Genomic DNA, 23,719 nt, shown 5'->3' with positions numbered 1-23,719 from the left:
ACACATCACACACCCCCCCCTCCCAAGCATGCAAGAGGCGGTTCAAGAGCAAATGCACTTCAAGTGGGTGTGAAGTGAGGGGGTGTGGCCTGGGAAGAGGGGATGGCCTTGGGAGAGTCCCAAGGGCCAGGTAGAGAAGCCTGGAGGGCCACATTTAACTCCTGGGCCCGAGGTTCCCCACCCCCGGAATAATGTGGAAAAGAGGAGCATGGAAGCATCCCCCGACTCCCTCTCCACCACTCATTCTCTTTGCCCATCCTGGGCTCTGGACAGAAGGGTGGGGCCCAGTGAATGTTGCCCACTGGGTGGCAAGAGACGAGCCTTTGCCCGATCCGGTTCCCTACCAAGGCTAGAGATATCGCAGCGCCAAGCTCCAACCAGGTCGCAGAGAGAGGAGATATGCGGCATTGTGGGGAGGGAGGGACGCAAGCGCCGGCTCCTGCTGCCTCCTGTGGGCTGTCTGAGTGGCTCATCATCTGATCCTGAGCCCTTCCTCCCATCGGAGTCCCAGCTTTAACTGTAAGTAGGCATGCATTAGGGTGAGTGGGGCAACCTCAGCCAGCTCCCACCTGCCAGCCTGTCTTTCTTATAACCAGTCAGGAAAAAAAAGGGGGCTCTGCTTGTCATTGGCTGTGACTCCACCTCCCGCTGGTCTCCTTTGCCTTCTGCCCTACCAGTCCCAATGAGCACCAGCCCAGCGCTCTTAAGCAGGAGTGCATCAGCAGCTGAATGTGGGAGCAATCCACCCAGGTGGCAGGAGGCATGTCTAAGTCGAGCACTAAAGCCAGGTGGGGGAGTGGCTGCCCTGTGGCTCTCCAGATGTCACTGGATTTCCAAATTCCACCTTCCCTGACCATTGACCATCCTTGGGGCCGCTGGAAACCTTAGCCAGCAACTTTCCAGCCCTCTGAGGTTTCAGCACGTTGCTTACAGACATTTGAACAGAGCCTAGCAACAACGAGGGCCAGAAACTTGCACTTTTTCATTTTGAAAAATACGCGTTGTCTTGGGGACCTGCATTATGCACTCAATACAGCACTATGCTCTCTCTCCCCCTCTGTTTTTTTGCACTTAGGCACATGCTCGCACAGCCCGAATGAGGATGAGTCAGCCCATCTCCCTGCAGGGTTAGCTGCCCACGGTCTCTATCATCTATAGCTATCCTTGAGCAGAAGTTGGATCTAAGAACTGCATTGGTTTTGAGCTGAAAATTAAATGCAAAAAAATTATCATTTTTATGATTGAATTTGGTATTGTGGTTTGGTGCCTGCTGTTTGCTGTGATCAATGCTTCTTGTTTTTAGTTTGGTTTAATTCTGCATCGTTATGGTAGTTTTATTCCTTGCCTTGCCTGATGTATCACTAATGTTATGGTTACATAAAGGGAAAGCAGTTTCATTCAGTAGGAAAATAGCAATAGGAAGGGGGTGAGTGTATCCGTGGTGTTCTTTGAGCCAGGATGGCTAATTCATCTTTGCTGTCTGTCTGGATCTCAGGGACCAGGCTTTCGCATCATTTTTCAAAGTTCTCCAAATTGTGTTCCTCTCTCTCTCTCTCTCAGGAGTATTCAAGGGGCCATATTTTGACTGTGTGATCCACGGGTCAAGGAGCTTAGCTAACGATGAGGGGTCTGTTTTCCCCCTGGTATATGACAAAACTAATATGCTTCTCCTGGATGAGCCTGTTCTTTATGAAGGTAAGAGCTCCAAACTAGCCGACTTATCACTTTTACAAGGGCAGGCTTTAACCTCACTACAGGAGATCCCTCTTGGCCCACAGACCAGTGTCCCCCTGCTCAAAGTTGTGGGCTGGGTTGCCAGGCTTAGAGACTGGGAGTTAAAGGGCGCTGTACACAGCGCATACTGAAACTGTGGAACTCCCTCCCACAAGAGGCAGTGACGGCCACCAGCTTGGATGGCTTTAAAAGAGGATTAGATGAATTCATGGAGGAGAAGGCTATAATGGCTGCTAGCCAAGATAGCTATGCTGTTGCCTCCACAGTCAGAGGCAGTATGCTTCTGAATACCAGTTGCTGGAAACCGCAGGAAGGGAGAGGGCTGTTGCGCTCGGGTCCTGCTTGCGGGCTTTCCATTGGGTCATCTGGTTGGCCACTGTGAGAACAGGATGCTGGACTAGATGGGCCACTAGCCTGATCCAGCAGAGCTCTTCTTATGTTCTTAGGTACATACTGTAGGAAACTGCCTTACACCAAGCCAGACCATTGGTCCAACTAACTCAGTATTGCCTACACTGACTGGCAGAGTTGCTCTCCAGGGTTTCAGGCAGGGTCTCTCTCAGCCCTACCTGGAGATGCCAAGGACTGAACCTGGGACCTTCTGCATGCAAAGCAGATGCTCAACCACGGAGCTACGGCTCTTCCCCACCTGGCAGATCAGTCGATGAAGCCAGGTGGGGCAGGGGATGGCACTTTGCAGGCTAAGGGGAAATCCTGGTAGTGCCTGGGTCCCTTGGAGGATGTGGTGTTGAGGTCATAATGCACTTCCTGAGAATCTCCGCTTTCTTTCGCTAGTGAGAAAGGGGCAAGATTCTAGCCCTCATTATTGCTAGAATAATCATCGAGTTTTAGAGTTGAAAGGAACATTGGAGGTGATCTCATTCAACCTCCTGTTCAATATCTGCCTCAAGCCTAACTAGGTGCTAATTGTTTGCAGGGTTGTGATGCAAGAGTTCTGGAGAAGACATTTGAACAATGGATGAGGTATAAGGACGAGTGCTTGAAGAAGATGGCAAGTGATCCATATCCTTCAGGTAAGGAACCATTTTCTTTGTCAACATTTTTTTTTAAAAAAATGGTAAGAACATGGGGATAATTTGCACCTATTTATTTATTTTAGATTATATACTGTTTCTGTTGGGAAAACCTCACAATATGGTTTACAACAAAAAATATTAAAATAATATTTGTTGCTAATAATTTATTTATTGTGTTTATAAGAAGCCTAGGGCGGTGCACCATAAATATGCATGAATTAAAACTAATATAATAAAACAGCAAAGACAAGCCACATAGGGAATTTTCCGTTTTGGAAAGCTAAGCCTGTGTACATGCCATACATCTCTCCTCCCCCCCCCAAAAAATCCTGGGAACTGTAGTTTACCCCTTACAGAGCTACAATTCCCAGCACTCTTAAACTACAGTTCCCAGGATTCTTGGGGGATGGGGAGTAGATGTGCTTTAACTGCATGGTGTAAAGAGCCTAGGTCTCTCTCCTCCCTGGGGCAAGCTGTTCCTTAGTGAGTCCTGTGGTGGCAGTTAGTGGAGGCCACCTTGGCTAAAAAACTGGCAGTTAGATGATGAACTGCCCACCAGATTGTTCTGGCTCTTTCACTCTGCTCTTGGCATAATGCTCCTTAGATAAATTCACTCACTGGCCTGCTTGCAGTGTGGCATGTTCCTCTTCAGCAGGTGTGGGAAACCTGTCGCCCTCCAGACATTGGAGGACTAGAACTCACATGGCCAGTGACCAAGGATGATGGGAGTTGTAGTTCAGCAACATCTGGAGGGCCGAAGGTTCTCCATGCCTGCTCTGCAGGGTTCTAGCCATTTTATTCCCTGCTAGTTTTTGGTTCATCTCTCCCCGTGCCTCACTCTGCTCAACTCTCAGCTATGATGCTTTGGCCACGGAACCCACATAGTCCTCAGTGGGTTGTCCACCCCTTTCCCCCCCTGAAGATTTTGTTGCACTCCCATAAACCTGGGGATTCTCAAGTTTCCTGGCGTGTGGCCGCCTCGTGTATGGGTGGTGCTGTTTTGGTTGCAGCAGCAGGGGCACGCATACTTTGGACATTGGAAATAGAAGGAACCGTACAGAAAATGAAATGCTGAAAACGTGTTCGGCTTCTACAGCTGCAGCGCCTGACGGTGGGTGATGCAGCCGCCTTGCTGAAGCTGGGAGATGTGGTCAGTGCCCGAGTGGGAGATTGCCAGGGAACCCCTGTGAATCTTCAAGGGCATCTCTCAGGAACACGGGAAGCTGCCTTGGGCTGAGTTAGGCCACTTGCTACATCTGCCTCAGCACTGTCTGGCAGCAGCACTGCAGGGTTTTGGGCAGGGTTCTCTCTCAGCCCTACCTGGAGATACCGTCAGGCTGAATGTGAGCAAATAGTGTGATGTGGCTGCAAAAAAGGCTAATGCTATTTTAGGCTGCATTAACGCAAGCATAGTTTCCAAACAGCATGCAGTATTGATTTCCCACTGTTCGGCACTGGTTAGGCCTTCTCTTTAATACTGTGTCCACTTCTGGACACCAGACTTGAAGAAGGATGCAGCAAACTGGAACAGGTTCCGAGGAGGGCGACAAGGATGATCAGAGGACTGGAAACAAAGCCCTGCGAGGAGAGACTGAAAGAGCTGGGCACGTTTAGCCTTGAGAAGAGAAGACTGAGGGGAGATAGGATGGCACTCTTCAAGCACTTGAAAGGGATTGCACGTGGGACCTTCTACATGCAAGGCAGATGCTCCACCACTGAGCTATGGGGCTTCCCCTCTCAAGTTCCATGATGGAAAACAGGCACTATAAAATGCAGCAACTGTTGATGAGTAAAATAGGGGCCCTGAATTGGCTTCATCCTACCACAGCCGGGTGAGAAGTTGATGCTATTCAAGCTATTGGAACAAATTCACAATTGCTGGAGGGGACACCTATTCCTTATATGTTGTGTGCCAGTTTATTAGCCAGTCTCCAATACAAATACTTTGTCACTTTTTTTTTTTTGGCTATATGTTAACATAGGAAACTGCCTTATACCGAGTGAGACTGTTGGTCCATTTAGCTCAGTATTGTCTACACTGACTGGCAGCAGCTCTCCAGGGTTTCAGATTGAACCTGGGACCTTCAGCATGCAAAGCGGATGCTCTTCCGCAGTGCTACGGCCCTTCTCTGTGACATTCATTTATGTTGGTCAGGACCAGCTGTCCTCTCCCCTTCTCTTTGTTTTCTCCAAGGACAGGCAGGCCTACAAAAGAGGCTAATCGTGCCCACTCAGAGCCCATCCATATGAATGTGTAATCTGCAGTGGTACAGCTTTGTGTCCTCATTAATTCACCATTGTCCATATGACATTGCAAACCAGTATGGATTTTCGTGTTCACAAATTCGCCTTAGAAATGGCCACCCAAAATCTGATATTTATTTATTTATTGGATTTATATCCTGCCCTTTCTCCAAGTAGGAGCCCAGGGCGGCATATGCTTTCCTAAACCGATCAATCACATTAATGTCCGTGTGGTCGGATGCAACGCTAGACTTTCCTGCAACAGGTGGTCCATGGGCGTTCCTCTGTCATATGCCAAGCCCCCTGTCTCATTCTCACCCGATAGCACATCCACAAACCTGCGCATGGAGGCATTCAAGAGGCAGCTGGACAGCCATCTGTCGGGAATGCTTTGATCTGGATTCCTGCATTGAGCAGGGGGTTGGACTTGATGGCCTTATAGACCCCTTCCAACTCTACTATTCTATGTGTGGGAATTAAAAAAAAAAGATATACATTTCTACGCTGTTCCAGAAAAACGCACAAAAAGCAAATGACCATTATGGGCCAATCACTGAAAAGGGGTGGACTTAGGGGAGTGGCCAATACTAAAGCAATTTCGATAGGAAAAAAAGCCCACACATGCTTGACAATTGGGTTTTCATAATAATCCATCCACAAAGAGGACATGCATGGATCTTGAGGCCACCAACTGAATATGGAAATCGCGGATTTAGTGGTTAGGTATGTATGGGCCCTCAGAAGTAAGCCCCATGGAGCTCAATGGGACTTAATCCCAGGTAGGTGTGTATAGGGTTGTAGCTGAAGTTTGCAGTCCAGTGGATGCCACTGAGTATAGCAGAACTTATTTGTGAGTAAACAGGCATAGAATTGCATCGTTATGGCTGCCATTCTAGGCACACCCTTACATGGGAGTAGGGCCCAATGAAGTTAGTGGGACTTCATCCAGAGCAGAGATGGCAGGATCTGCAGATTTCGGTCCTCTCGGCTTCTCATTTTCCCAATCAAATTGAGTTCTCCACACTTCTGCAGCAATCTGTGGGTTTCTTTTTTTGAAAATCCTCACAAAAACTGTTCGGCGTTTTAGATCACTGCTCAACTTTGCAGGGCCTCTCATAAGCGGCAGCCACAGATGCTGAGGATGAGGAAGGCATTTCAACATTGTGCTCTGGGGTGCTGTGCTGAATGTGTCAGGTCCTCTTCCGTGCCCTGCCCAACCAGTCTTGCATCTGTCTCTTTCAGGGCTGTTTTGCAACCGCACATTTGACATGTATGCGTGCTGGCCAGATGGGAGCCCAGGAGCGACTGTCAGTGTCTCCTGCCCTTTCTATCTTCCCTGGTATGAGAAAGGTATTTATTTATTTTACTTTCTTACATTTATATCCAGCCTTTCTTTCATCAAGGACCCCAGGACTACATACAGGTGGTTCTCAGGTGGTCTTCCATCCAGGCACCGACCAGACCCAGACCTGCTTAGCTTCAGCAAGGTGGTGGCCTCATGTGCCTTCAGACCATACCCTGGGCTTGTTCTTGGTGTTGGCTTGGAGAGTGTCTGAAAGGCATTCTAGGAAAATTCCTTCCTGGATGCTCCAAAACTCCTTTGTTCTCCATCCCTTACTCTCTCTGTTGCCCCTCCCCAAAAAACCTTGTGCGGGTCTCTGTGTTGGGATCTCTCAAGTTGTCCCACAAGTCCACATTATCTCTTACAAGGCTTCTGTCCAGCTTCTCAAATCCTGTTCACTAGTTTACCTTTGTTTTGTTGTTGACTAGGTCATCTTCTCAAATCCCGTTGACTTGGTTAGCAGTCCTCTTTTCCACCACAGAATTCCATCCAATAAATCAGGGGGTCTTGAGATGTTCTGGACAACAGCTCCCATCAGCCCCAGCCAACATGGCCAAAAGTCAGGGATGATGCGAGTTGTATTCCTGAAATCTGGAGGGCACTGGGTCGCCTCTCCCTGCGATTAATCATAGCAGGTATCAGTTTGCAATGACTGTAAACTGCGAGGAATCTCAAGGGCAGTGTCGCTGTCCTTGGTGCTGAAGTTGCAGGTAGGCACAGCCAACTCAACCCGTTTGTGGTACAGGTCTGCTGTTGAAAGCTGCAGTGCTGGAGGGAGTCTGGATAAGTTGAACTAGATATTATAGAATGGGCAGGGGAACTCTGGCAGAGGGGCTTCCATTTTTGGCGGCAGCCCTGCAATCTTTTAACGTATAACGTTGCCTTATTCTGGGTCAGAGCACTGGCCCATCTTGCCCCAAACTCGCAACTGTTCTCCAATGATTTCAGGGCAGGGTGTTTCTCAGCACTGCTAGCTGAGATTCTTTCAACTGGCAATGCCAGGGACTTAGGGTTGTATCCAACGCTAGGCCTACTCATGGTAGACCCATTGAAATTAATGAACCAAACTTATGTCTGTCCATTTCAGTTGGGTCCACTTTGAGTAGGATTATTATGGGATACAACCCCTAAGCTGGGACTTTTTGCATGCAACTCATGTGCTCTACTGCTGAATTGTGTCTCCTCCTTGGCATGTAATGTGCTGTGAATTTAGCATGGGGCTTCCTGGCTCACATTCCACAGTGCTCTGCTCTGCTGGCACTGGTGATTAAGTGCCTTCAAGTGGCCATTCAGAGATGCCATTGTGCCACTGAATTTGACCCCCAAACATGGGAGGACTCTTGTCAGTCTCTGGTTTCTGACCAGGTGTGGAGTGGCCACAGACCTCCTCCCATCTCCATTTCTGTAAAGCATCAAAACCTCTGACCCTCTAATTGCATAGTCACTTATGGGAAGCTCTTCGCTCTCATGTGATGGGATGCAGATGCTTCTGGGACTAGTTTAAGGTGCTTCCCGCACCAAATAGCCACAGCTTGGAAAAGTGGTCTACTCCACACAGATGAACATCACTTGAGTCTGCTCCATCTGGTGGCCGTAAGAGAGAGAAATGCAGGTTGTCATACAAGACAGGGAGTTTCTATGCTGCCACTGCTAGAAATGTCCTGCTCTTGCATGGGAACTCTCCATGCAGTCCAGGTAATCCACGTGGCAAGTTGTTTTACATATTTCAGCCACCAGGTGGAGCAGCTTATATTTACATGTGCAGACTGGCCCTATCCTGAGAGCTTCTACCCTGGTTCAGAGCTTGGAAAAGTTACTTTTTTGAACTACATCTCCCATCAGCCCCAGCCAGCACCATGCTAGCTGGGGCTGATGGGAGTTGTAGTTCAAAAAAGTAACTTTTCCAAGCTCTGCCCTGGTTCCATATTGTTCCTAAGCAGAGCTCTGCCCCTTCCTGTACTGAGGGAGGCAGAGCACAGGTCTCTCTCTAGGTCCTAGTGCTGACTCTCAGGTGCTTGGCCCATTGTAACCACTCCTTGGAGGCCTGGTCACCCCTCCCTCCCTAGACAGCTCTCCTGCGGCTTAGGCTATGCAAGTGAGATTTATTATTACTATTATTTATTGAATTTATTAGTCGCCTATCTAGCTGGTTATCCAGCCACTCTGGGCGACGTACAAAATAGAACACCCAATACATTAAAACATTTAAAATCTCGAACCAGACAGGCAACGGGGACAAGATAAAAGAGGGAGAGTAAAAACACCAGGCCGCTGGGGTTGCCCAGAGCGTTGTTCTTCAACGTTGGGTCCCCAGATACTGTGGGACTACAACTCCCATCATCCCTGATCGCTGGCTGAGGAGAATGTGAGTTGCCGTCCGACAGCATCTGGAGACCCACGGTTGAGGGACGCTGGCCCTTGGGTAATGGAGACGACAAGGTTGCCTTGGTCCTGGATGAACAAGAGGCCTCGGCGATGGGGACAAGATGGGGGTGGATGGGTGATGGTGACTATCCTGCACAGTGGCCCAAAGCCTTTGCATTTTCAAACATGCCGGCCTGTTTAATGTGTGACTTCTTTTGCTTCCAGTGAAGCATGGGCTGGTGAGTCGCAAGTGTGGAGCGGACGGCCACTGGGTGGTGCTGAATGGGACAGAGCTCTGGAGGGACCATTCCCAGTGCAAAGAGGAGGTGGAAGGGGCCGCTGGAGAGGTGAGGAGGGAAGCCTCCTGGGCGTTCCTGGGCCCTTGGCAAAGCTAGAGTCACCGCCTCTTTATTTTTATTTTCGATTATTTTATTGTTACATTTCTATCCCACTTTTTCCTCCAAGGAGCTCAAAGTGGTGTATGTGGTTCTCCTCCCTCTCTGTTAGATCATCACAACAACCCTGTGAGGTGGGTTAGGCCAAGAGGCAGTGACTGGCCCAAGGTCACCCAGCGAGCTTCATGGCCAAGTGGGGATTTGAACCCTGGGCTCCCAGGTCCTAGTCCGACGCTCTAAGCACTACACCACGCTGGCTAATAGTGAATTGCATTGACAACTGGGGGAGTAGGAGGCTGCATGCCAGAAGTGATGGCCAGACCCATTAAAGCCCAGTCCATCCCAATTCTCAGAGGGGACAGGACTAAGTCCATCCCGTCCCATTTCTGGGCGGGCTTTTAATGAAAAATCCTTTAAAACCTGCCTGGCTCCACAAGTGGCATTCTGCAGAGGCTTGATCCCACAATCATTATATCTAGGATGCAAGCATCTCCTGCAGGGCACAATCACAGTATGAAGGACACATGCAACAAAATTGGAATCCGAATGCTCTTAGTGGTTCAAATCAACTCACAGGCTTGTATCCAAAGAGAGCTGGGTCTCTTGTTCTGCTAGCCCAAGGATTTACGCTTGCATAATACAACTCCCTCTCTCTTTCCCCCCATGTCCCCTAAATCTTTTTTGGGTTTCCCCCCAACCTTCCGGAGCAGACTTGAGGACGGTGCAGGTTATACGTGGAGAGAGGACAGGATGGGAAATTTCTGTTGCGCAGGCACAAATCCTTGTGCTAATGGAACGAGGGCACTGGATCCCGCCGTTAACAACATTCTTAGATGGCAATGTATATTTTGCCACTCACCTGATGCATTTGGGGACCCTCCTGCCTGTTCTGTTGAATGGAGCCCTGGGCCTCTGCCCTAAAAATCCTACCAGGATGGTGCCATTCTTCATGGGCTTTGCTGCTCCTGGTTGCATCTTCCCCACTTGGCTGTGGGTAGCTGGGGAAGACGGGGAAAACAGGCCGGTGTGGCTGGTCTGATGGGGCCTCCTTCTCTCCTATACAGGAAGGAGCCCACCGCCTGATGGTCAGCTTCAAAGTCCTCTACACAGTCGGCTACTCCCTGTCGCTGCTGGCCCTGGCCTTGGCTCTTCTCATCCTGACTGTCTTCAGGTTCTGAAGCTAGGCTCACGGTGAAAGGCGTTGTGGGATGGAGATGGATGTGTATCTCTCTGGAGTGGTGTACGGTCTGATCTGTAGAGGTGGAGGATGGGTGTAGGCCAGGGAGAGAGATGTGAAATCCACAGCGTTGGGTTGCAGTATTCCTGGATGACTTCATGGTGACACCGTCAACATATGCAGGGCTGAGTGCATCTGGCATGTCTGGGAACATAGGAATCTGCCTTATACTGAGTCAGACCATTCATCCATCTACCTCAGTATTGGCCACTCTGACAGGCAGCAGCTCTCTAAGGATTCGGGCAGTGGTCTCTCCCAGCCCTACCTGGAGATGTTGGGGATTGAACCTGGGACCTTCTACATGCAAAGCAGATGCTCTATCACTGAGCTACGGCCCTTCCCCTCTGCTGCCTTCTAGTGGGTTAGATCATTGGTCCACCTAGCCTACTATTAAGGAATTTCTTTGTACCAAGACAGACTGCTGGTCCATATAGTTCAGTATCGCTTACAACAGGAATGGGGAACCTCTGGCCTGTGGGCCAAATTAGGCCCAGACGGAATCCTGATTTGGCCAATGATGCCATGTTCCCCAAGCCATACCCACCTGCCCTACACCTGCCATCATATTATGTCAGGTGTGGGGCAGGTAAAGATGCACCTTAAAGGATCAAGTGGTAGACGTAAGGTATGCTTCTGATTTCTCCTTGGTAAGCAGAGCCTGCTGTCAGTACAGATCAGCTGATCGGCACTGACAGCAAGCCCTACTGAGATTGGATACTCTAGGGAGTTCCCAATCAGGAACTCCCAAGTGCAGCCATTCCCTGCCAAAAACAGGGCTTGAGAGCCCAGCTTTCAGCAAAGATCTTCCTTTGCAGCCTGGTGTGAGTTCAGCCTCTGCTTGAATATCTCCAGAGAGGGAGAGCCCCCTCCCCAGGCAACTGATTTTATCCTTGAGCTGCTTGATTGTCAAGAAGTCTCTCACTGGCTTTGTCAGTGGGTTCATTTTTCTCTAGCATTCATTCATTCAGAGCCATTGCATGGGGGAATGGTTGGCGTTCCACTTTGCCTGCATTAGTCTCCAAGTGCAATGTCCCTTTGATCCCTCAGGAAGCTTCGCTGCACTCGGAACTACATCCACGCGAACCTTTTTGCCTCCTTTGGGCTACGAGCCGTCTCTGTAATTGTGAAGGATGCATTGCTGGAAAAGAAGTGGAGAAGAGAGACCTTCCAGGTGTCCGACTGGGAGGACTTGCTGAGCCATGAGGCAAGTATGGTGGCTGTGGACCAACGTGTCAGTCTCTGCCGGCTGCACCAAGGTGATCAATGGCGCTGTAAAACAATTAGCCGGCAGTTGCCTAAGCAGGGCTGTAAAGCAGATAAGGCTTGAAGGATAAGCAAGGGTGGGGGTCGAGGGGTCTCAGTTCACGTACCAGTTCATCTTCCAAAGGCAAGGTCAGTAACAAATCAAAGGTTCAATAATCCAGCAGGGCAATCCAGGTTTCAAGACTCAACAGGGCCTGGCACGACTGGTGAGGGTCTGATGCTGGCGTTTGACATTGCTTCCAGCGGAGGTCAAAAGACCTCTCATTGCCTTTAAGCTCCCTTCCCTGGTTCAGGTGCTAGGAATCAGCCCTCTGACTCCCAGGAGCTTCTATCCTTAAATGGCCAGCACCCCTGCGTTGTTCTGCTACTCGCAGGTGTCTTCGCTCCGCAGGGAACAGAGGGGCCTCCTGTCCACTCCTTCAGTCTGGCTGAGGGGCTCCAGCTGTGTCCTGATCCTCTTCCAGTGGTGGGAGGTCTGGAGCTGCTTCTAGGGTGGTTCTGCTTGTTCCCTCTCCTGACTCAGCTGTGCCAATCCCCCACTCCTCATCCTTTTCTGAGGACTCAACTGACGGAGCCATGACACAATGGCAGCTGGTGGCTCCATGTCAGTGGGGCAATGGAATCCATTCTGGGTTTTAGTCCAAACTTTCAAAGGGCTGGATAAAATCCTGGCCCCGCTCATGCTTGTGGCTGGATAGTCAAAAGACTGAAACTCCCATCAGTCCCAGGCGGCATGGCCAACGGTCAGGGATGACGGGTGTTGTAGTCTAATAACATAGGAAGCTGCCTTAAATTGAGCCAAACCATTGGTCCATTTAGCTCAGTGCTGTCTACACTGACTGGCAGCACCACTCCAGGGTTTCAGGCAGGAGACCTTCCTAATCGTACCTGGAGATGCTGGGGATTGAACCCGGGACCTTCTGTTGCAAAGCAGATGTTCTGCCATCGCGTTATAGCCCTTCCCAAGGAATATCTGGAGGGACACAGATTTCTTGGTCCTAGGTTAACCTCTTCTTGGGCACAGTGGGGCCTGACCACAAATGGATCGTGCTGGCTCTACACATCCGGGTGGGAGTGAAGGTGGCAGAACGGAGTGTACCACTACAGACTGCAAGGAGGGTACTGCTTTTGAATGCTTTCCCCTCATTAAGGAAACAAAGATTCAACGTCTTGCAAACAGAAAATGAAAGGATCAGCAGCAAGACAGGTTCTAGCCCAGTTTTGCTGGTCTTCTTTGAAGGGAGTTTTTACATGGAGAAGCAAAGGGAAAAAATGACAATGCTCCCTCTGCAACCTCAACTAGCCTCGTCTCATTCTAATGTCTCATTCTGCGCCATGCAGGAGTTTTGCTTTGTTTGTAGCTGCCAAATGTGGCATAGCGGTTAGAGTGGTCTAAGCCTGGTGAGATGCAGGTTCAAATCCCTACTCTGCCATGAAGCTCACTGGGGGACTTTGGAGCAACCTCTGTCTCTTAGCATAACCTACATCACACAGTTGTTGTAAGCATAACACAGGGAGCAGGGCTGCTCCAGTGCACTGCCTTGAACTTCTGGGAGTGAGGGTGGGTTGTAAATGGAATCAATGAATGGAACCAAGGCTGTGTGCACCCCACATTTTTGAAGGAGCACAGAGTTTGGTAGCGGGACATGCCCATCTCGGCTTTGGGTTAAAAAAAGAAGAGCAAGTTTCTAGCCCTTATGGCTGCAAGCGCTGGGGTCTCATAATTGTGGAATTCAATCCCACAGGAAGTCATAGTTTCAAACAGGCCTTAAAGAACCATCTCTTTTTTTTTTTTCAATAATTTTTATTCAGATTTTCATAAAACATACAAGACAAAATCATAAAACATTCAAAGACAAAAAACAAAATCAAAAATAGTTAAACAAAAAGAAAAAAAGAAAAAAAAAACAAAAATAAAAAATAAAGAGTAAAATATTGACTTCCCATTTGTCAAAGATCAAATCAGTTATAAGTCTATAATATATAACAATCCTGTCTCTTAAGTCATATTATAAAATCACTTTCCTCCAGTAGTTATCTTACTTAATCATCAAATCTCATAAACATTACTTTATTCTTTCCACAAAAAGTCAAAGAGAGGTTTCAATTCTTTAAGAAATATATCTATCAATTTTTTTTTCCAGATAAGCATATCGATTAATCCATCTCATTACTAATTATGATAATCTTATTGTCATAACCATAGTCAAAATAAACATTTCAATTAATCCATCACATCAGAATCTGTTAGGTTCAGTAATTTCAATAGCCATTGTTCTATTATCTCTAGTAATTCCATTTTCCATCTTCCATCTTCAGTAGTCTTGTTAAGTCCAGTAATTTCAATATCCAATCTTCCATTATCAGTATTCCATAATAATCTTGCTGTCAAAGCCATAGTCATATAGTAAGAGTCTGATGGGAATTACCTCTATCCCAAATATTTTCTTGCCATCCATTCTGAATAGGTTGCTGAAATACTGCTGTAAAATCATATCTCTGTTCTTTTTTTCAAAATACACTGGGTCATCTCTTAAAAGTTTTTCCATTGTCACATGGCTGCAGTTAATTCCATAGATTTTCTCTATATTGGGCTCCATCACATCATTCCAGTCCAGAAGATAGTCCATGCCATTGATAACTTTATCTCTAGAATCTTCATTAATTTCTTCAGAGATAACATTGAGTTCCAAACAATAGATTTTATTTCTAAAGTCCATAGACTCCAAATCTTGTTCCTGTTCCACGTTTGTTCCAATCTCCGGGATCTCCTCTCTCACAGGGACCCCTATTCCAGTCTCCAGGGTCTCCTCTCTCACAGGGACCCCTGTTCCAATCTCCGGGGTCTCCCCTCTCACAGGGACCCCTTCCAGGGTCACCTCTCTCACAGGGACCCTTATATCTTTAATCTCCTGCTTCATTTTACTCAATTCAATTTTCATTATCTCAATCTCATCCATTATTTTCTGAAACATAGTTATTTCCAGATTCTCAGCCACTTTCTTAATTGCCATTTTAAAAGAAAAATATAGGAAAACCACTTCTTATTTCAGCAACAATTGGGTTAATACTCCAAACTTGGTGACATCACAGTATAAACAGAGCAGACAGCCTTATCTCTCCAATAGTTAAGTAAACAAAATGCAGTTCCCAGGATCGAAACAATTAATGGCAATCGTCAAGAAACAGATTCGTCAAAATAAAATAGACCAAAAAGAGAGTAGTCTCAAAACAGTATAATATTTTTCAAAATAAAAATCTGGAATAGAAATCCCTCTTCTGTGTATATCTTTAGAATGCAAATCCAGGACAGCTTTTTGCAACAAAAACAGAGATAAGCTATTAATTAGTGCGTAGCAGAGAGAAGTTACGGCTCCCCAGTGAGATGTCAAAAACCGATCAATCTGGCAAATCTCTTTTAAACAGCAACAATTTAAGTCAAGTAAAAGAAAAATATAGAAAGCAGGGTGCTTGCCTGTTAGTGCGTTCTCTCTTAGAAGATAAGATGAACGTTCGCTTTAACAGATAGAGCTTGCTGTTGAAAATCCGTCCCACCTTTGTCGGGTGGACCTCGTCCCATAAATTAATGAGATCTGGTCGTCCCAACAAAAATAGGCTTTGAGGTTAATCTCTTCGTTTCTCCCTACCCGGGAGAAGTTTAATCAGTCAAAAAAAAAAGAAAAAACTGACTGATATATCTGAATAAGCTTCTTTTGAGGCAGGAGCCCGTCTCAAAAGCAGGCACAGGCTAAGTCACCCTTCCCGGAAGTCAAGAACCATCTCTGATGGTATAGTGAGCTGCAGAAATGCTGCCATGCCTGATTTACCCTATACTGGGTGATGTTTGTGCTGGCAATATTTTGAAGTATATGTTTTAAATGGTTTTAATTTATTATATTTTGATGTGTATTATATAAGCTGCTTTGGGGGTTTTGAAGCAAGCAAGCTGTAAACCACACTATTATTATATTATATTTTACTGTTTTATATATATATATATATATATATATAATTTTTACTTTTATATATAATAATTTATTATTATTATTAGGTTGCATCCCATGCTAGTCCCACTCAGAATAGACCCACTGAAATGAATGAACATGACTAACTCAGGTCCATTAATTTCAGCCAGTTTACTCTGAGTAACACAGGAGGTAGACACCATCCATGATTTTCCTGTTTCAGATGGGGCGTTGGAAAGGGTAGCAGCCAACCTGCCTGTTTTTATAGTACCGAGTGGTCCTCTTCTTTCAGGCTGCGATTGGTTGCCGAGTGGCTCAAGTTGTGATGCAGTACTGTATTCTGGCCAATCACTACTGGTTTCTTGTGGAGGCGGTCTACTTGTACAAGCTTCTGATTGGGGCTGTGTTCTCAGAGAAGAATTACTACACCCTCTATTTGTACCTCGGCTGGGGTAAGGAGGAATTGGGAAGGGTGGCTTGTTCACAATGGGGCAAAACTACACAATACTTGTTAAGCACACTTTTAAAGAAACAAAGAGCATCCATATGGCCCCCCCAATCTGGATCAAGATTGTGGCCTTTTCTCACCAAAACACCTTTTCCCCAACTTACTCTTTCGTCCAAAATTAGCTCATTGGTAACAGCAGCTAAGGGGGATGTGTGATTAAAAAAAAAAAACTAGGCTGTAAAGGGTTGTATCTCCAATCGGTCCTACTCAGAGCAGACCCATTGGGCTGTATCCATCGCTCTCTGTTTGCTGGTGCATGTGGAACTAGCTTGTGTCTCGGCTTCCGGTGAGCTTTCAGTGGTTTTCTTGTATGGCTTGCAGGAACCCCTGTGGCCTTTGTGGTGCCGTGGATGGCTGCCAAGTACCTGAAGGAGAATGCAGAGTAAGTGTGGGGACGCTGGGTGGGCAATCTTCTAGGGAGGAAGGCCGGCTTGCGGTTTTAGGCACAGGTGGAGTTTTAGGCTGTACAGAAAGCCAGAAGAAGGAGCAGGTTGAGAACTACTGAGCAAGATTATAAAGGCTGTGGCAGGTGGGAAACCAACAGGCTCTCTTCATCTCCCCTCCCCTTTTTAGAAAAGAATAATATATTACAAAAACAACAGCTTCCAGTATCAGATCATAGTACAAATAAAAAGGAAATAATTGCTCCCAGAGTATGGTCTGAAGGCACATGTGGCCACCACCTTGCTGAAGCTAAGCAGGGCTGCGTCTGGTCAGTGGTTGGATGGGAGACTGCCAGGGAACCCTAAATGAGTCGAAACATCTAGATGAGAAAGTTACCTCATACAAGTCACTTTATGCAATTAATAAAAAAGGAAAGAAATAAAATTCCTTGTTGGTCATTTCAAGGGAAAAAAATCAATTTTTATTCCAAAGCTAGAGGAATCCATGCGACTTGTCCAATTTTTGCCTGTGTATATTCACATAGTCCATAAAAGGGCACCAGACGGTGACAATGTCCATCGGTTTTGCTTTCTCCTTAGCCATTTTCATAGTAAAAGTGATTTTTTTATCCTCTACCATGGCTACATTCCAAATTCTGTTTCTGAACTCAGAATTTCTGGGTGGCTGGGACTTGTACTGGGCACCACCAGCATAGGTGCACAGACTGATGGGTAAAACTGAGAAAAAAGAGTGGAGAAAAGGGGTCTCATAAAGGGACTAAGTCACAGATGGGGAACCTCTGGTATGAGAGCCAAATGTGGCCCTCCAAACCTCTCTGTCTGGCCCTTGGGAATCTCCCTCCGGACCACACCCCTTATGAGCCCTGCTGTATTTTGCCTGGCTGGAACATATCGCTGAACTCCAATCATGCTGCTTGCTTGGCTGGATAGAGGATGGAGGGGTGTGTGTGAGTAAATGAACATTTGTTGCTCCACCCACATTTTGTTTCTGGCCCCACCCACCACTGGCATCAGGCCCCTGGAAGGTTTCCTAGAAGACCATGTGGCCCTTAACATAAAAAAAGTTTTCCGCTCCTGGGCTAAGGATTGTGTGCTGCTGAGAGTGGCCTGGAGGGAGCCTTGGAGGATGGAGATTGTGCAAAATTTGCATAATTTATGCACATTGCAGAATTTGGTCTATCTTGGCGCAGGATTTTGCGTTTGTGATTTTTAAATGATTGTTTTAAGCTGTCAGGGAAAAAGCATTCCAAAACTCGGGCTTCCATCCAAGGCACTTTTTAATTCAAGTTCTGTTGAATTCCAGCAGGAGTTCCAAGCAAATGTGCATTCACTTTTTGTCCAGGGCTTTCTATAAACCAGTAAATAAGTGCCTTTTGCTAGAGTCAGCTGGAAGAGGAACTGTATTTATCTGAAGCATTGTTTTTTTACCCTATTCTTCAGCAGAAAAAAGGACTCCCAGAGTGGCTTACAAAGATCAATAATAAGGCAAAAGGATTGAATGGAAAGAGGAAAAAAGAAAACTCTGGCAATAGTTTTTCTTCAACTAAGACACTAAGTTGTATCCAACTAGGTCCTACTTGGAGCAGACCCAATGAAATTTATGGATCAATGTCAGTCATGTCCATTGATTTTAATGGGTCTACTCTAAGTAGGGCTAATACTGGATATACAACCCAATGTTCTTTATAAAGAGTTCAGGGACAGGAGGCTCAAAAAGCTGTTGGCCTCTCAGAGGAGCCGATGGAGCGGCCCTCCTTGCCATCTGTCCCGTGGGTGGCTGCACGGAGGTGCTTTCCTGCCTGTCCCATTAACCCATGTGGAATGATGCAAATCTTCTTCTTGCTTGGGCTGTAGGTGCTGGGCGTTGAACGAGAACATGACTTACTGGTGGATCATCCGCGTCCCTATTTTGCTAGCATCTGTGGTAAGCGCCTCCCCTTCTTACTCTTGCCATGGTTGGGGTGGGATGAGAGGGAGAGGGTGGGGTCTTTGTGATGGCGGCAAGACATCTGGGTGGGCTTCTGGGATTTGGGGACAGCAGCACCTTCACCAGCAACTTGGGAGCAGAACACCCTGCCGTTATACGATGCCTCTCATCCCCCATTCAGATACTGTCTAGGAAGCTGCCGAATGCAGAATCAGACCACTGGCCCATCCGGGTCCATGACTGCAGTGGGCCACCAGGGTTTCCGGCAAAAGTCTCTCCCAGGGTTCTCCAGTATACGAGAGGGCCCAACTGAAGACTTCTTCATATCTGGAGCTTGCTCTGCTTGGCTCCTGAAGAACATAAAGAAGCGCCTGTTGGATCAGGCCAATCTAGTCCAATGTCCCGTAGAGACTGGTGGCTCCGATGTCAATAGTGCAGGGAATCCAAGTTTTAGCCCAAATGGTCAATGAACTGTCCAAGGTGCTGAAACCCAGTCCCCAAGTAGGTTCAGCACCTCGGACAGCTCTTTGAAAGTTCAGACTAAATCCTGGAACAGATTCCCTGCACGGAGGTGCTTTCCTGCTTCAGAGCCACCAGTCTCCACTGCCAACATCCTCTTCTCACAGTGGCCAATCCTATGGGAAGCCGACAAGCAGGACCTGAGCACGACAGCACTCTCCCCGCTTGTGATTCCCAGCAACTGGCATTCAATGCTAGTAGCCATTGTTTGCCTTGTCATCCATCTTTGTTCCTAAGCTTTAGGTACCAGGTAAAAACCTTCTTATCCAAGCTTTTAAGGTAACAGTGACACTGTGTTTTGTTTTCAGTCTGCGGAGTTATTTTCTGTGCTGTTTTACCTGCCTGTATAACTGGTGCCGTTTTTCTGATTGCCTTCAGTATGCTCTTTTTAGATTTGAAATATAGTTGCTTTTTTAAAATTAATATTGTTCGCAGCTGTGGAAACATCCCCACCTCCCCCACTTCAAAAATGTCAAAGCAGGAGAGAAGTCAATTAAATCCAGAAATAAATGGAATTTGCATAACCTATCTCCTTCCCACAAAGCTGTTGTAAGGACAAACGTGGCCAATTATTTCTGTGAAGAATTTTGCTCAGTGGAGAATGCCACAGAAATGTCAATAAATCTAAATCACTGAGGAAAGAATGGCGGAGCTCTATCCCTGTCAGATCACGGAGGATAAGGCTATCAATGGCTACTAGCCACAAGGGCTACACTCTAGCTGCACTGTTGGAGGCTGCTTGCCTCTGAATGCCAGTTGCTGGGAATCACAAATGGAGAGAGTGTTGTTCCGCTGAGGTCCTGCTTGCAGGCTTCCCATTGGGGCACCTGGTTGGCCACAGGGAGAACAGGATGCTGGACTAGATGGGCCGCTAACCTGATCCAGCAACCAGACACTTTTACCAGCATTGCCCCATAAACAAGGCATTTCTTAGCGACAAAGCTTTGATCACTCCCCATTGTGTCTCCCAGATCAACCTGCTGATCTTCATGCAGATCCTCAAAGTGATCCTGGCCAAGCTGCGAGCCAGTCAGAAGGGCTACGCAGACTACAAGCTGCGGTGAGTTTGTCCCCCGGGGCAATCCTCAAGGGCTACTTGCTGACTCAGGCTTCCCCAAGGAAAGCCAAGGCCTGAGCATGACTCAGTGCTTCACGAGACTGAAAGGTGTTGTCCCGTCCAGGTTAGCCAAAGCCACCCTCACCCTCATCCCTCTCTTTGGGATTCACGAAGTGGTCTTCATTTTTGCCACTGACGAGCAGACTACAGGAGTCCTGCGCTACATCAAGGTTTTCTTCACCCTCTTCCTCAGCTCCTTTCAGGTGAGCTCGGGAGCGACGAGTTCAGATTCTGGAGAAGTTGGACATCACCCACTTTATGACATGTGGCTTTCTCTCTCTCTCACTACTGCAGGGATTCCTGGTTGCTGTATTGTACTGCTTTGCAAATAAGGAGGTAAGTAATGCCCTGGCCGAGATAATCCAGTCCCCTGTTCTGCCCCATCTGTAAAATGGGGACATTGGCCTATATTTGAGGGTTGTGGGTAAGGATTATGAAAGTGCTATAAATTTATTATGTTTTAAAATAAGCTTATTTTAACATGTTTGTTTTTCCTTGAAACGTAGGGAATATTCTGTTTAGTCTATTATGTATATTATAATTTTTTCTTGTATTTCTTGTACTTAGTTTTATATGCAATGTATATATTATGTTGATACTAAAGAGGATGTTTTGTTCAGTTAACTGTATTTTATTGGTTTTTGTAGTTGTTGTTTTAAGATGTTTGGATTTATTGTACACCGCTTAGAGTTTTATTTAGCTATAAGCGGTATATAAATGGACTAAATAAATAGATAATAAATGACGAGGTGCTTAATGCCTGCCTCCCCCATCCCTTTTCAATTTTTAAAGTTTACAGTCATGCAGGGATGGGAAACTGGCTCTGGACAGTATGATGTTTTCCCTGCCCACTGTAGGCAATTGGGTGGAGCCTTCTAAGCGTCCATCGCTTGACACCAGCCTGTCAAGTGCTGATGGTTGGCATATTTGCGTGAGGCTTAGCAGGCACCACTGATTGGCTGAGTCAGATCTTTTTCTGCCTTGCACATGCCATATTTGATGTCAGGTGTAGGGGGAAGGGCATGTGACTGGGCCGAAATGGTTTGCGGGCGTCTAATTAGGCCTGCAGGCTCGAGGTTCCCGATAGCTACTTTAATGATTCTGCAACCAGAGCAGGGGTATCCTGTATTTCTGGAGAAAAGAAACTCCAAAGAACGTGGTGTGAAGTTGTATAACTGATTGATATAAGGCAGAGGCAAGTATCCTTTGGCCCTCCAGACGTAGATGAACTGCAACTCCCATCATCACCGGCCGCTGGCTGTTTGCTGGGGCTGATGGGAGTTGCAGTTCCGCAATTTCTGGAGGGCCAAAGGTTCCCCCCATTACCTGATGTAAGGCCTGTGCCATACCCCACAGCCAAAGAAAGAGCAAGGCTCTGGATTTTACAAGTTCCATGCAGAAAACAATCATGATGCAACTTTCCCCTTTTCATCTAGGTGAAATCAGAAATGAAGAAGAAATGGCAGCTCTGGAAACTGGACCATCCTGCCCTCTGCTGCAGCCAGTGAGGGTGGGAATTGGTCAAGACAAAGACAGGCATGTGCAGAAGCCGTCCAGGTGGGCCTTAAGACAACTGCTGATGCTGTGCCTTGCATCGTGGGCAGCCAAGGAACGCTCTGGGACGATGGTGGCGGCTGCGTAGTTGCAGCTCTGTTGGAGAGCCACAGGCAACTTTCTGAACAAATGGGGGCGGAAGTTACTTTTACCAGTCGAGCAAACATGGAAAATGGGCAGCGCTGAGCTGGAGCACCAGGAGGATGAGAAGCCAGCTATGAAAGGACGTCAGGGAGGGCTGGAGAGCCTGGTGGAGGGTTTGCCTCGCCTGGGTGGGATAGGCTGCAGAAGGAACCCTGAAGCTCCAAGAACAGAGGGATGTGCATGTGCGTATCATGCATCTGAATGAACTCAGGATTCAGCTATGGAAGGACTGCAGTGCATCATGGGAGAGACCAAGGGCCTTCATCTTGCCTTCTGCTCCCTGATCCCATCGTGCACCAGCTGCTAGCTACCCTCATGCCTTTCGTACATGTATTCAGTACTAGAGCAACACAACCGCTTGGCTCCTGGTCTACAGGCTTCTAGGCCAAGTTCAACAAGGCATGCAAGTGCAAGCAAAGGAAAGGGGGGGACACCATCCTACTCAGTTTTGCTTCTGAAGACGCAGGAGGTAAGAAGCCGGTCTTGAACATCTCGGGTGACCTACTAGCTCTCTGCTCAACGCATTGGCCAATGGACCGTGTCAGCCAACTGTGTCAACTGTCCCCCTTCCCTGTGGCTAAGCCCCACACAGCAGTCGCACAACTAAAAGTTTGGCTCCGAAGAGGACTTTTGGGGAAGGAAGAGGCTGGCACTCCTCCCACCGCTGTTGCCCGAAGCCATCATGCTCACTGAAAGGCAAAAGCTTCTGGTGCCTTGGTTCCTAAAGGCTGGCTGTTACCAGGGGGGAGATTCTCAGTAATTTCCCTGCACATTCTAACCTCCTTGGGCCTCGCACAAGCAGCCGTGGATGCACTTTGCATCTAAAAGAGCTGTTACCGGCAGCTTTCTCAAGGCAGCCTTCTCATTCTGCCTTTGTGGAAATAGGAATGTTTTTCTGTGGCTGCTGCCCAGTAGGTGTGATGCTGTGATTATTCATACTGCACCATCTACGCAGAGATGGGTGCTTTACAAAGCACAGGCAGGTCCTTGGCGCAAGGGTATTACCAGCAAAATAGACACAGAGAAGCAACACAGGGAAGGGGGGAAATAGAACTCGGCGAAGAAGTGATAGTTTCAGTTTGGCTTAGTTATAGTAAGGCAGTTGTGGGGAACCTTTTGGCCTTCCAGATGTTGCCGAACTACACCTCCCATCAGCCCCAGCAAGCATGGCCAGGGATCACGGGACTTCCAGTTCAGCAACAGCCAGACAGCCCACGGCTCCTTGCATTTGCATTAGACGCATCTTTAGATCAGGGATGGGTGACCACAGATGTCGCTGGACTCCAACTCCCAGTGGCCAGGGATGATGGGAGTTGAAGGTCAGCAACAGCTTGAGGGCCAAAGATCCCCACACCTGCAGTAAGGCATAGGGAGTTTGTGTATAGGGAATTATCCACAGGTTTTTATCAGAAAAGGTATGCTTTCAGAAATGAGCATGTTCTGAACGGAGGGGCTGAATTGTGCCTTATTAAGCCGCTGTGCTGGATGTAGCTACTGCCCTTTACCTATACAGCATTTACTCCGCCTCTCTGGCCAGATGACTCCAAGGGGTGCAGGCAGTACCATGGACCCCTTCCAGAGAAGGAATAAGGACAGCTGAACTGAACCCATTTACAATGTTGAGGGACTCGCAGAAACAACATCGCTGATGTGAGCTAGGCTATATCTTGGAGTTGGCAATGCTGCTAAACATAGAGAAGACCAATGTCCCTTTACTTCTAACGTGCGTGTGGGGGGGAACCCATGACCCAGCTCATGGAAAGTTTGGAAAACACCGCTCTGCACAAACTCAGGCCAAGTGGACAGCTCCCTTTGGATGTACCTTTCTTCGCAGAAGATCCATTTGCACCTTTCAAAAAAGTGTAAATAAAATATTTTCAGAAAAAGAAATGTTCCTGAAAGGGGGGGAGGAACAGCAGGCGGGGGCTAAGGAGGGGGCCCCTTGGACATCACCGTTACCCAAAA

At 47.4% G+C, this 23,719-nt stretch overlaps 2 protein-coding genes across 2 annotated transcripts in view; one reads left to right on the top strand and one right to left on the bottom strand.

Moving 5' to 3' along the window:
* The first annotated feature begins 1,607 nt into the window (after window positions 1–1,607).
* LOC133371858 (glucagon receptor-like) lies at window positions 1,608–23,596 on the top strand. The gene is made up of 13 exons (XM_061599752.1): window positions 1,608–1,695; window positions 2,672–2,768; window positions 6,258–6,365; window positions 8,947–9,068; window positions 10,181–10,287; window positions 11,401–11,557; window positions 15,874–16,033; window positions 16,411–16,471; window positions 18,348–18,417; window positions 19,911–19,999; window positions 20,121–20,259; window positions 20,351–20,392; window positions 21,493–23,596. The coding sequence occupies exons 1-13, from the start codon at window positions 1,621–1,623 to the stop codon at window positions 21,562–21,564; spliced, it is 1,299 nt and encodes a 432-aa protein (XP_061455736.1). The 5' UTR covers window positions 1,608–1,620; the 3' UTR covers window positions 21,565–23,596.
* ANKS3 (ankyrin repeat and sterile alpha motif domain containing 3) overlaps window positions 23,374–23,719 on the bottom strand; it is a 29,240-nt gene continuing 28,894 nt past the window's right edge. Inside the window, exon 17 of the mRNA XM_061599751.1 lies at window positions 23,374–23,603. The gene's annotated coding sequence lies outside the window, so the exon portion shown is untranslated. The remainder of the gene's footprint in view (window positions 23,604–23,719) is intronic.

This window comes from Rhineura floridana, chromosome 17, assembly GCF_030035675.1.
Source record: "Rhineura floridana isolate rRhiFlo1 chromosome 17, rRhiFlo1.hap2, whole genome shotgun sequence".
Taxonomy (NCBI): domain Eukaryota; kingdom Metazoa; phylum Chordata; class Lepidosauria; order Squamata; family Rhineuridae; genus Rhineura; species Rhineura floridana.
Note: the sequence above shows the minus strand (reverse complement) of the source record. Positions and strands in the feature narration are given on the sequence as shown.

Excerpts from the sequence above, each read along its gene's own strand:
- LOC133371858 (XM_061599752.1), top strand. The coding sequence starts at position 1,621 with ATGAGGGGTCTGTTTTCCCCCTGGTATATGACAAAACTAATATGCTTC. Across the intron at positions 20,000-20,120 it reads TACGCAGACTACAAGCTGCG|GTTAGCCAAAGCCACCCTCA; the intron begins GTGAGTTTGTCC and ends TGTCCCGTCCAG. Across the intron at positions 20,260-20,350 it reads TCTTCCTCAGCTCCTTTCAG|GGATTCCTGGTTGCTGTATT; the intron begins GTGAGCTCGGGA and ends TCACTACTGCAG.